Here is a 14,301-nt window from a genome sequence, read left to right as displayed (position 1 = left end):
CCCCCTTTAAGCACTTAAACCTTCTTAAAATGTGAGCCTTAGCTTTCATAGTAGGCATAGAATGAACTTTTTGTCACTAATTGTGCTGTTCTGGGTCATGTCTATAACTGGTGTGAATGAATGAAAGTGTCTGTGGATATATCTGTGTTCAGAGAACAGGAATATCTGTCGTGAACACTCTATGTATATAGTCTGTTTAGACAATTCACAACAATTTAAAGAGTATAATCCTTAAAAAGGATTTTACAAATCCTTATAAGGACATTTTCTAGCAAGACAAAAAGACTCAAGTAAAGAATGGTGTCAAATGTAAAGGAGATTTTAAGCTGGACTAGAAGTACTAAGGTACACATAGAATGCAGCAACTTAACAAGATGTGTCCTACCCAGATGTGCTTAACAAAACCTAGTTTTGTGATTTTAGAATAAGTGCTTAAGCAGGTAGGATCACAAACTCTAGACGGATTCATTCTTCCCTGTAGTTAAGCGTTTCTTTTCCCTGACAACCAGTTTTCACATGACCAAAAGAATATGGAAAAAATGCAGATGTCTAATTATTGATATTTTGGTGTTTGTTGTGCCCTGTTTTGTTAAAGAAACAGAAATAGTGTAACACTCCACATTCTTTCTGTTTCCTTTCCATGCAACCCAGCTGACCTTTTCTGAAGCCATAAGAAACAAAGCCAGATTATCCATCACTGGGAGTGTGGGTGAAAATGGCCGTGTCTTGACGCCCGACTGTCCAAAGGCTGTACACACTGGAACTGCAATCAGACAAAGTTCAGGATTGGCTGTCATTGCATCGGACCTACCATAAAAACCAAAAAAATAATTGAGTGCCTTAATTAAACTGTGTTGGTGACTGATGGGAACGCAGCCCTGAGGGACACGCCACGCGCGGGTCTTCGCTAAATCAATCCCTTGGCTGAGAGCGGGGAGTTCGTCCTAACGCGCCGGACATCAGCAGCAGCAACGTGTGCATGAGCTCAGCTCGGAAACCCAAACTCAGATTTTATATCAGGAAAACTCACAATTTAGGTTTTCTCGGGGAGTGGGTGGGGGGAGCCGGGATGGGTGTATTAACAGCAACAACTTTCACTCGAGTGGACTTAAAAACTAATCAGACTTGCGAGTTAGCTCATCACCTCTGAAGTTCCGCTCAGAAAGGCCTTGGTCTTCACCGCAAGGGATGAAATAGTTATAGAAGTCAATGAACATGCCAACCTGTGTCTCCAGAACACCCATATAATCAATGGAAGACTATCCAGCTGAGAAAACAAATCACTAAACTGTGATAAGAAAATAATATACAAACATGTAAATCCTGTGAAAAAAAAATTAGAGGAAGTATTTACACTTACTTTGGAGAAAAATACTGAAACATGCTTGCTTTTTAACTGACGTAAATTCAGTAGAGGACAACACGATTCTTTTTTCTAACCATCTTAGGGAACAATACATTGCAATAATTGATATAAATGCCATCACTGTAATAAACTTTAGAGACTTTTTTTTATAAAAGTTATTGGTCATCATCTTCTTGTTTGCTGTAACCTTCACTCTCTCATGAGTTGGTGTCCACAGATTGCATTTGTCTTACTACCAGGAACAAAAACAAAATGAAGACGACAGTAACGTAAAATCATCACTCTGCAATGTAGAATCAAAAGAGACTACGGGTCACTCATGTTATCAATATTATTTATAATCTTGTTCTGTGTACAAAATTGTGGTTTTTGTACCCACCAAAAAGAATAAAACAACAGATGTTCTTACAATATCTACAGAGCTTAAAGTTTTTTCTTTTCATTATAAAAGTTATTTGAGATATTATAAGACTATAGGAGGGATTGTAGAAGTGTGGGCCATATCGGAAAATGTAGCTAGCCCTTATTATTTTTGCATATTAAGCTACTCTCTTTTACAGATCTTTGCCTTGTTGGCAGGTTAAATTGTCAAAGATGGCATTCTTGAATTGGGGAATGAATCATTGTCATAACAACAACATACCCTGTAACAGTGTATTGAAATTTTACTTAACTGTATTTTGCTGCGTAAAATAACGTGTGTCTTTGGGTTTTCCCCCCATTCTCATTATTCCATTCAAATAATTTGAAGGCACTAATTATGGTTTGTGGTAGATAGCAAATGAAGTATTAGTCCTTGTTTTCAACTGGAAATTGTGAAGAAAATTATACCCGTATTTATGAAAATCACCTTGTGTTATGTATGGATTAAATTAACATGGTTCAAAAGAAGATTTGAACTATTTGAAATATTGAATAAGTACTGTAATACAGATAAACATCACAATACTTAGAGATCTTGGCAGAAAGCACAAGTTAGGATGATTTTGGAAGTCTTTCCTTGAAGGATGAGTTGAGTTTTCTTAGGTGGAGAAGTGAAGAGCCTCATGGACAAGCAGTGGCCCAAAGCTGTGCATGTCAATGGCTTGTTTAAGGAGTGTATGCAACTGGATAGACTGGAGAGAGAGCACAGGCTGTGGTATCATGGAAGATAACCTTGGAAAAGGTGAAGGATTGATCACCTTGCTTCAACTCTCATTCAATCTCAGTGCTGCAGGAAGAACAACCTTTAAAAGTTCAAATCTGTTCACACACACACACATATACACACAGTTCACACACACACACACACACACACACACACACACACACACAAACACACAGTTCCCTCAGGAAAATTCCAAGCTCATGAGCAGAACAAATGAGTCCCTTTATGACCTGGCCCTTACTTATCTCTTCCATGACTTTTCTCACCCCTATCCAAATTTTCCCCACTGAAAGTGAAACTCAAAAGCAGCACATGGGACTCCGCATTTACTATTTCTTCAGTCTATAACTCTTCCCGATCTCCTCTTTACTTGACTAACTTGTACTCATCCTTCAGTACTCAAATTGAATTTTACCTGCTCTGGGAAGATTTTCATCTACCACCTCTACCTATGAGACTGAGTTAGGTGCCCTTTTAATGTTTTCTCCCCATCACTGCACTTACCATACTGCATTGTAATTGCCTGTGTACTTGTCTGTATAACTACTAGACTGTAAGCTCCTTGAGGGCAGGGACTGTGTCTATCTTGTTCACAGTTGTATCCCCAGCACCCAGCACAGTGCCTGGCATATTGTAGGTGCTTAATAAATATTTGTTGAATGAATAAATGAATTGAATTGAATTAATTTGTTTAAGTAGAAGCAGAAAGACAACATCTTTCCTCATTAACAGAGTATGTGTTAATTGTATAACGAGTCAAAATGAAGGCTGAAGGTTGGCTGATTGCATGACATTGTCCACCTCACGGGAAGGAGTTGGGAGTGGGGGAAGACCTGATGAATTTTCTGATCCAAAGGGAAGAAGGTATTCCATGTAATTTTACCTAGCAGTGGAATAATTTGTTTAGCTAGAAAAATTGTCATAAGATAGTTAACTAACCCCAAACAGGGTTTTGGTTTGGTTTTTAGTCATACTTCCAAATATATCTTTCATTTAAGTCTAAGTGGATTCGTGATGTAAAGTTAAAAAGTTGTATTTCTTATAGCTTTATTTCTATATTAGTAATAGTATTTATTAAACACTTAAATTTCTATATTTCTTATAGAATAATTTTGCCAAAAACAAAATTTAAATTTGACATTAGTAAAAAGGAACTCCAATCTGAGGAAATGCTACAAAGCTAGAAAATGTTTCTTTTAAATATTTATTTTTAAGTTAAGTTAAAAATATTTAAGTTAAAACATTTAGTTCCATAAAGAACTCAATGACTAAGCAAGCAAGAACCATCTAGTGCAGAATTTCCTGAATAAACCAGGCAAAGCCAATTTTGAAGATACATCAGCTAGGTAAACATATACAGTGACCACATTTGAAAGATACAAAGAGCTCTCAGGAGAACTACTTTGCTACACAATTCAATAGCTACTAAGTGAAAATGCAAGCCCCACTGTTATTGTATTTGCTTTGGCCTTGCTCTAGGCTGCTCCCTGGTCTCCATACTGTTGACTGTCAACACAGTCCATTTCACCACAGCATAGCTCATACCGTGTTTCCCCGAAAATAAGACCTACCCCGAAAATAAGCCCCAGTTAAGAGCTCAGCCAGACGGATGGATTTAGTACTTTATGACGATGTTCCAAAAGAAGACGACATGACTGTAATTGAATAAATGTAGATTGTTATACATGAAAAAATAAGACATCCCCTAAAAATAATGGAGCAAAAATTAATATAAGATCCAGTCTTATTTTCAGGGAAACAGGGTAGTAGATGTTCAATATATATTTGTCAATGAATAAACACCACTTTATATATTGCCAGTATCAGTGAAAACATGTTCTAATAATCTTCCCAGAAAACAGAATATCCCAATTGTAACAACAATGAAGTTCTAATTGGAATAAGAACTAAACGAAAGTTAACATCCAGGAGAGTTTCTGAAAAGACAAATTGAAATTGTGCAGATTCACTTTCTTTATACTTATTAATATGATGCTGCATGAAAAGTGTGCCTTCTCATGCACATTCCTAAAAAGGTTTTCATTTCAGGTAGGCCAGCAGGCTAGAGCACTTAGCATTTGTAAAATCACATGTAAATGTAACAGGTGGTATGTTTATATACTTTCTAAACAGTACCAGTAGTCTTTTCAAAAGAGAGCTGTTCTTCCTTAAGACAAGATTTTGATAAACTATGAAGAGAAAGAAATGAGATTTGGAAATTGTATCTCAAAAAGCAACAGAGAACTAAGTTATTTTCCATGAAAAAAGAATAACCTGTTTATTTGTTTTTCTTGCTTTGATTTTATTTTCTTTGAGGGGAAAAGTGGGCAGCGGAATGAGGAAAAATAAGAGATAAAGGGAAAGAAGACATTAAGAAAGCAGAAATCTGGGTAAAAGGCCAATAGGATTCCCCTGGTGGCCAAAAGCACTTATGAGAACGGGAATGTCTGACATACGATTTTTCCATTGTTAGGTGTGTAATGTTTGATGCATTCCTCTTTCCATAACATGCATGGTATTTGTGGTCAGTTTAAAGGAAGGAGTCAAGAAGAAAATATTAAGTCCTATGTTTGGGTTGACACTAGGCCAGAAATAACCCTAATAATATGTCTCCTGCCCACAGAAATGTGCAGAAATCTAGGTTGGGACTTGTCCTTCTACATTGCAAAAAATGAACCTTCATTTGATTCTTTCCTGATGATAGGTTAAGAAGATGGTAGGTTAAGAGGACATCCGGAATACATACATAGTTGTTTTTTGGCCACCTGTGCTGAGAGTAAAGTATCACAAACAGCAAAATAAGCATAAAAGCATATATCATTAGTAAATGGTACATAAGGTCGTTAAATAAATCTAGTGCAGAATTTAAATTATAATGCCTAATTCATGGCTTGAGTTAAGGGGTTATTTAGGAGTTTTATAATCCTGTAACCCCAAACACTAAGAGAGTCTGCTTAAGTAGCAGATTATTGTGATTTCCTCTTCAGAGTTCATACATTTGACCAACACTTCTAAAGTTCCTAAACATTTAGTACTGGCTAAAAGCTGTGTCTATAGAAAGTTATTTCTGAAGCTGAGTAGTCATTGAAGTCTGTAGTCATTGGCAATCAATATTGCAATGTATGATTGAATGAACTGATTGACAAAATGAATAAAGGAATGAGTGAATGAAGACCATCTAAAGAAGTTAGAGATCCCAACTGGTTGATGGTTAAGTAGTCAGTAAATATTTGTGGAATGAATAAAAAGAATAAAATAAAAAAAGAAAGAAAGTTAGTGATCATTGACTATATAGAAACTTCTGCCCACTCCCTGAGCTAATTTCTTGCATAAATGTGAATGCTCTCAACATTTCTTAACAAAGACAGTATTTGGAACAATTTAGGCCCTATTTGCTTCCATCTAAAGATTTACCTAATCTTTTAGTCACCTAAAACTGGTGCTGTTTCAAGCTTCTAAATTGGAGGAATTGATTAATTCCATCTGCCTGAGACTTTCTCAGCACCACACTTCCCAACAATATTCTATTTCAAACTAACTCTGAGTACAAAGCTTGCCAGCATCATTAACCTAAGACCACCATCAGAGCAGGTCAGATCTTCTGGATCTTTGGACCTCAGACTTAGACAGGAACTGCTGACACTTTGACTTGAGTTTCACTTGAAGCTTTCAACCCACTAGGCCTACATCCATGCCATCACTGGGCACAGCTTCACATCAAATTCATGCCAATAATCTCTCTCTCTCGTCTCACATTCTTCTCCCAATATTCTTCTGCACTTATCTTTTCCCCCATTTATCTTCCCACTGTTTCCCTCTCTCCCTGATCTTGCCACCAGTCTCTTTAGGGCTCCCAATATAAGGAAATTTCCAACATCCTCAACCTCTCCCCAGAGCATTGTCCAATCTCCTGATAAGATCACGCTCTCCTGATTATATCCTTCATATACTACAAATTTAGAAAGAAAATGAATGACAATCCTTGTAATTACACCTTTGCCCATCAATAAAAATCCCTCCTCTTTGAAGTACATATCATCTAATCACGCTATCAAATTGTACTGCCTACTTACCCATTATGTCTGCTGAGTTTTCTGTCATTTCCTAACATTCATGAAGGACGGTGGCATTTGGCTTATTCTCCCTTTGCACCCCAAGTTCTTATATCATCTTGAGCAACTTCAAGATCAATGCAGATGCTACATTTAAGCCATAGTCCTGGAGTTCCTTGACTCCCCATTGGTCTTTGGTCCTATGTTATTAAGTCACCCATACCAATAGACACGCAGCAGGTCTATGACCATTTACCTTCTCATCTAACTCCGGATGATGACAGTTCTCTCCTTCCTTTCATTCCCTGGTCACTGAAAAGAGTGGCCTTTAATCCCTTATTTGTCTCCTCTATTTACTTCCATCACTTCACCAAAATGTCCATCCAAAAGTCACCAATAAATATCTTGAACCCGTGTTAACTAAACATTCTCAATATGGAACAAAACCAGTTGATCTCTTCATCCTTTGTTGATCTCTTCATTAGTTTTTCCCCTAATCCTCTGATTGTTCCTTCTTAGCTTATTTTATGTTCCTCATTTCCTTCAACCAAACCCTGTTATTACCCAGGGTTGTATCTTGTGCCCCATTCTCTTCACATAGGACATGTTCCACCTGGTTGATCTCACTATTATCAAGATGTCTACAATCTATACATTATTAATGCAGAAATTTCTATCTATCTTTCAACCTAGTCCATGTATTCTGTTTCCTATAGGTCATCTCTTTTTGATTTCTCAATTGCAATATGTCAAACTCCTCATCTTTCACTCTACATCCCTACCTCCTCTTGTATTTCACTTCTCAGTGAGTGGCACTACCATTTATCTAATTTCCTAAATTAGAAACATGAGAATCATTCTAGAACACCTTTCTTTTATTATTTTCACATCCAATTAATCAACATCTTAAATTTCTTGTATCTCCTAAATATCTCCTCACTCGGTCCCATGCTCTTCATTCATACTGTGACTGATTTAATCCAACAGCTCATAACTTCTCACTGTTGTTACTACGATTGTCTCCTAATAGATCTCCTGGATCATTGTCTCACAGATCCCCCTTTAGTGCATTTTCTACATGGTTGCCAGCGTGATTATCCTAAAATACATATATGATCCTTTCACCTTCCTAATTTATTTTAATTAATTCAATGTCCATTATATAAGGCCTATCAACATCTCCAGTATCTTCTCTCACCTACTTTCTACTCCATTAACACAAAATTACTACTCACAGCTCCAGTTTTCAGAATGCTTCCTGCTTTTTTCTTTCTACCTTCTGTCAATTCTCTATCTGGAATGCCCTTGTTTCAAACAAGATTCCTAACTATAACCAACAGGACCCACTCTACTTCAGTTAAGCAAGAAAGTGAATTTACTAATGGATCCTAGACAGTTCAGAATCTCTGTAAAGAGAATCAGGACTGAAGGTAAAGCAGCCAAGAACAATACCTAAATTATGTCACAGATCTGCCCCAAAGCCATGTCCAACTATGAGTGAACATGAATTTCAGAGCAAGGACACCTAACAAGGGACACTGCTGCTAGGACTTCTGTATCTACTGCCTCTGAAAGCAGGGTGTCTCCCTAGCGCACTCTATTACCTTCTCGGATATGGGCTCCGTGCATGGCCTCTTTCCAATTCAAGCGTTATACAGGAATATTTAACTGGTGGTGCTAAGTCACGTGTCTGTAACCTAGCTGCAGGGGAGACAAGGAAACCAAATACTGGGTTCCACAATAGGGAAGCGTCATGTGGAAAATATAGGAAGATATTAAAAAAAAGCTGAGTGGGCAAAAAGTGTGGCCTGTATCATCTATCCTTTTATGCCTAATTGGTACTCATCCATCAAGAAGCATTCTAAAAATCATCTCCTTGGGTAGACATTCCTGATTCTCAGTTTGGAGATCCCTCTATTTAATTTTCCTATGTCCTCTGCTTGCCTCTATAACAGCATGTATACCACTGTTACATAATTATTTTTATAAACTTCCCCACTTTATCTCTATAGACTCAATGGTTCCAGAGGCAACAATAAGTAGTGAAAAGAGCTTTAGAATCAGAAAAAAACTAAATGTAAATTATTGTTCTGGCACTTACTGTCTAACCTGTGGGAAAAGTCTGTTCTTTCATATGTAAAATGGGAACAAGAATATCTGGCATTTGATGTACTATGAAGTTGAGAATAAGTGCTTATAAGTTGCTTATCACAGCACCTGGTAATAGAAGTTTAATAAACAAAGCTGTATTTACTTCATCTCTATGGCTGTGGGCTTCTGCCTCTGCTTAGGAAATAGAATGCTGCAAGAAAGTTACTTTCACCCTAACAATGAGAAAAAGTCGAATAATCTACCAAATCATAACTTTTTGTGTGCAAGAAGAGAACTGCTCATGGTAGCCAAATAAGCAAAATTTGACAAATCCCTTTAAGGAGAGATGGGATGTACAAAGTTTCACATATGGTACATACAGCAGACAAGAGGTGGTGCTGTTCTGGTACCAGCACAAGTGAACAAGAAGATCGGTAAAATACTAACAAATTTTTAAAGGGCAGGTGTTTGCTGGTATGTCATTTTGAAACAGCTAAGGACCCTGAACCAAGATAATTTGAACTCATTTGCAAGCTCTTTCTCATGATCCTTCACTGACTGCTTAGAAGAAAGATTGGGGACAGAGCAGAGAGACTGGATAGAGACTGATTAGCAAGCAACACCTGTCTACTACTGAGGGGCAGGATAAGAGCATGGAGAATGGTCTCTACTGTGGCAAAGATGTGAAGGAATGGCTGAAAACTTATAGGAGGAACAGGAGCATTGAGTAAAACCATCTTGCACCTCAGGCCACACATGAAACCCAAGTAACAGCAGCCCACCACAAGATGACTTTGAAGCCTATGATACACTGAAGGTAATGAGAGCAACAACAAATTCCAAATCCAGAACAACTCTTAACTAGATTTATTCACCACCCTACACCCCCCGAAAATAAAGACCTTTAGCTGTGCTGCTCCAGGCCTGATACTGATGGCGGCCTGCCTCAGTTTGCAAAGTGGCTTTTCCCATGCACATCCAAGTCCATCACAGGCTTGCTTTGTAGCCCCCCAAATTATCACAGGCAGCGGCTGATCTTGGCCAGCACGGGAACCCCTCCCAAGAGGTCCCAGAACCAACATACTTAAGTGACCAGCTTCAGACCCCATGAGAGCACCACCTGATTAGCTGCACGTGCAGCACACACAAAGGGTAGTTTGGACAGGCACCAGAACCCACTGGGGCGAATCCCACTCTGTGAGATTAGCCTGCATGCAGCAGCTCCTACGCTGTGGTCATGCTCCAATCAAAAGACAGAGGGTAGCTGAATGGATAAGAAAACAAGACCCATACATATGATGCCTACAAAAGACAGACTTCAGCTAGAAAGACATACACAGACTAAAAGTAAAGGGATTAAAAAAAAAAAAAAAGGTGGGGCCTGTCTGGTGGCTCAGGTGGTTGGAGCGTCATGCTCCTAACACCGAGATCACTGGTTCGATTCCCACATGGGCCAGTGAGCTGCTCCCTCTACAGCTAAGATTGTGAACAGCAGCTCTCCCTGAAGGTGAACTGCGGTGAGCAGCTGGAGATTGGCTTGAGCTGTTGTTTGCTGCCATGAGGGCCAACCGACCAGCAACTGACTGCCTCAGCCCGGGGGAGCGCAAGGCTCATAATACCAGCATAGACCAAGGAGGTGTCCTACACAACTAGACTGAGAAACAATAGCTTGAACCAGAATGGGGGGGGGAGGCAGAAGAAAAGGGAGAAAAACGGTATTTCATGCAAATGGAAATTTTTAAAAGCTGGGGTAGCAATACTTGTTAGACAAAATAGACTCTAAAACAAAGGCTATATATAATAAGGGACAAAGGATATTTCATAATGATAAACTGATCAATTCAACAAGAGGATATAATCTTTGTAAACATTTATGCACACAACATAGGAGCACCTAAATATTAGCAAACATAAAGGAAGAGATTAATATAATACAATCATAGTAGAGGATTTTAATACCCGATTGACATCAATTGATAGATCTTACAGACAGAAAATCACCAAGGAAACATCAGCCTTAAATGACACTTAAGATTTAAGATTTAATTAATATTTTTAGAGCACTTCACCCCCAAAGCAGCAGACCATATCTTCTTTTCAAGCACATATGGAACATTTCCCAGGTTAGACCACATGTTAGATGACATAAAAAGTCTCAATAAACTTAAGAAGATTGAAATCATATCAAGTGTCTTCTCCAACCACAATGATACGAAATGAAAAATCAACTTCAAAAAAAATAAAACTGAAAAACACACAAAGACGTGGACGCTAAATAACAGGCTACTAAATAATGCATGTGTCAACAATGACATCGAGGAAAAAATGGAAAGATACCTTGAGACAAATGAAAATGAAAACACAACCACCCCAAATCTATGGGACATAGCAAAAGCAGTCCTCAGAGGGAAATTCATTGCAATATAGCCTTACTCAAAAATACAAGAAAAATCTCAAATAAACAATTTAACGTCACACCTAAAGGAACTAGAAAAAAAGACAACAAACAAAGTGAGTAGAAGGAAGGAAATAATAGAGATCAGAGTGGAAATAAACAGAGTCTAAAAATAACAACACAAAAGATCAATGAAACCAAGAGCTGGTTCTTCAAAAAGATAAACAAAATTGATAAACCTTTAACAAGGTTCCTCAAGAAAAAGAGAGAGGACCCAAATAAATAAAGTCAGGCATGAAAGAGAAGTAACAACTGACATCACACAAATACAAAGGATTGTAAAAAGAAACTACTACAAACAATTACATGACAACAAATTGGACAGTCTAAAAGAAATAGACAAATTCCTAGAGATAAACAATCTTCCAAGACTGAATCAACAAGAAACATAAAATCTAAACAGATTGATTACTACTAATTAAGTCAAATCAGTAATAAAAAAACTCCTGACAAACAAAAGCCCTAGAAGAGATGGCTTCACAGGTGAATTTTACCAAACATTCAAAGAAGAATTAACATCTATCATTATCAAAGTATTCCAAAAAATTCAAGAGGTGGGAAGGCTCCCAACCTCATTTAACAAGCCACCATTACCTTGATTCCAAAGCCAAACAAAGACATTACAAAATAAGAAAATTATAGGGCAATATCCTGATAAGTAGGGTTTCCAGGCAGGAATTACAGCCCATTCTCGGGAATTTTTTTCACTTTTCCGTTCCCGAATCCCGAGGAAAGTTGGTTGGGAAATTGCGGAAATTGGCTCCTTGAAACCATTCATTGTGGAGGACAGAAAACAGTTTATATCTCGGGATTTGGGAACGAGAAAGTGAAGAAAATTCCTGAGAATGAGCAGGAATTCCCTCCTGGAAACCCTACTGGTGAGCATAGATACAAAAATCTCCAACAAAATATTAGCAAACTTAATTCAGCAATATATTAAAAAGATTATACACCATCATCAAGTGAGAATTATTCCTGGGATCCAAGGTTGGTTCAACATCTGCAAATCAATTAACGTCATACACCACATTAAAAACATGAAGGATAAAAATTGTATGATCATCTTAATAGAGGCAGGAAAACTGCTTTACAAAATCCAGTGTCCATTTGTGATAAAAACTCAGCAAAGTGGGAATAGAGGAAACATACCTTAATGTAATAAAAGTCATATATGACAAACCCACCACTAACATCATACTCAATGAAAAAGCTAAAAGCGTTTTCCTTAAGATCAGGGACCAGATAAGGGTGTCCACTTTCACCACTTTTATTCAACACACTACTGGGTGTCCTAGCCACAGCTATCATACAAGAAAAATAAATAAAAGGCATCCAAATTGGAAAGGAAGAGATAAAACTCATTTGGAGATGACATGATACTATATACCGGGGGTGACAAAAAAAGGATACAAGTAGACACTTTGGTCAATGTTGCTCAAGCAGTAGTTCACCATAATCAGAAGTGTCTGGACGCTGATGGTAACCACTTTGAGCACCTCTTGTAATCGCAGAATTCAAACTTGACTTGTATTCATCTTTTGTTATCAGTATATATTGAGTATTACAGTTTTAATACAGTTTTCCTTTCTTAAAAATCTATACATTTTTTTGGCACCCTCTGTATAAAAAATCCCTAAATATTACACCAAAAACAAAACAAAACAAAAACTACTAGAACTGATAAATGAATTCAGTAAAGTAGGAGGATGCAAAATTAATTTTCAGAAATCAGGTGCGTTTCTATATGCCAATAATGAATTATCAGAAAGAGAAATTAAGAAAATGATGTCATTTAAAACTGTGTCAAAAAATAAAATACCTGATATCAAACTATACTACAAGGTCTTAGTAATCAAAATAGCATGTTATTGGCCTACCGTGTTTCCCCAAAAATAAGACCTAGCCGGACAATCAGCTGTAATGCGTCTTTTGGAGCAAAAAATAATATAAGACCCGGTCTTATTTTACTATAATACAAGACCAGGTCTTATATTAAATTTTGCTCCAAAAGGCGCATTAGAGCTGATTGTCTGGCTAGGTCTTATTTTCAGAGAAACACAGTAGAAACAGACACATAGATCAATGGAAGAGAATAGAGAGCCCCAAAATAAACCCATGCTTATATGGTCAATTAATCTATGACAAAGGAGGCAAAAATACACAATGGGGTAAAGACGGTCAATTCAATAAACGGTGCTGGGAAAACTGGACATATACATGTAAAAAATGAAACTGGACCACCTTACACCATATACAAGAATAAACTCAAAATAGATTAAAGATTTAAGTCCATGACCAGAAACCATAAAACTCCTAGAAGAAAACATAGGCAGTAAATTCTCTGACATTGCTCTTAGTAATATTTTTTCTGATATGTCTCCTTGGGCAAGGGAAACAAAAGAAAAAATAAACAAATGGGATTACATCAATTTAAAAAGGTTTTGCACAGCAAAGGAAAACACCAACAAAATGAAAAGACAGCCTACTGAATGAGAGAAGATATTCGCCAATGATACATATGATAAGTGCTTAACATCCAAAATGCATGAAGAACTCATACAACTCAACACCAAAAAACCTAACAATCCAATTTTAAAATAGGCAGAGGAACTGAACAGATATTTATCCAAACAGGACATCCAGGTGGCCAATAGACCTATCGAAAGATGCTCAACGCCACTAATCAGAATAATGCAAATTAAAACCATAATGTGATATAACTTCACACCTATCAGAATGGCTATCATCAATAAATCAGCAAACAAGTCTTGACAAGGATGTAGAGAAAAGAGAATCCTACCTTCATGCACTGTTGGTGGGACTGCAAATTGGTGCAGCCACTATGGAAAATAGTATGGAAGTTTCTCCAAAAATTAAAAGTAGAACTACTTTATGACCCAGCAATTCCACTTCTGGCTACTTATCTGAAGAAACCCCAAACACTAATTCGAAAAGATATATGCACCCCTATGTTCATTGTAGCATTATTTACAATAGCCAAGACATGGAAGCAATCTAAATGCTGATCAATAGATGATTGGATAAAGAAATGTTACATATATACAATGGACTATTACTCAGCCATAAAAATGAATGAAATTTTACCATTTATGACAACATGGATGGACCTGGAATTTATTATGCCGAGTGAAATAAGTCAAACAGGGAATAACAAATATCATATGATCTC

The 14,301-nt window shown here is 37.3% G+C and overlaps 1 protein-coding gene across 7 annotated transcripts in view; it reads left to right on the top strand.

The window, feature by feature from the left end:
* The window catches only part of GRIA4 (glutamate ionotropic receptor AMPA type subunit 4), a 377,547-nt gene extending 374,366 nt beyond the window's left edge, over nt 1-3,181 (top strand). For 4 of the 7 annotated variants that reach the window (XM_088791479.1, XM_074335547.2, XM_074335541.2 and 1 more), the window contains one exon: nt 652-3,181. In XM_088791479.1, the coding sequence (XP_088647605.1) occupies nt 652-816 (165 nt within the window). In that variant the 3' untranslated portion in view covers nt 817-3,181. The remainder of the gene's footprint in view (nt 1-651) is intronic. The other 3 variants (XM_074335546.2, XM_088791480.1, XM_074335544.2) reach the window with 3 other exon arrangements.
* The last annotated feature ends 11,120 nt before the right edge of the window (nt 3,182-14,301 follow it).

Source organism: Rhinolophus sinicus, chromosome 14, assembly GCF_057876585.1.
Source record: "Rhinolophus sinicus isolate RSI-liver-muscle chromosome 14, RSI-T2T, whole genome shotgun sequence".
Taxonomy (NCBI): Eukaryota; Metazoa; Chordata; class Mammalia; order Chiroptera; family Rhinolophidae; genus Rhinolophus; species Rhinolophus sinicus.
Note: the sequence above shows the minus strand (reverse complement) of the source record. Positions and strands in the feature narration are given on the sequence as shown.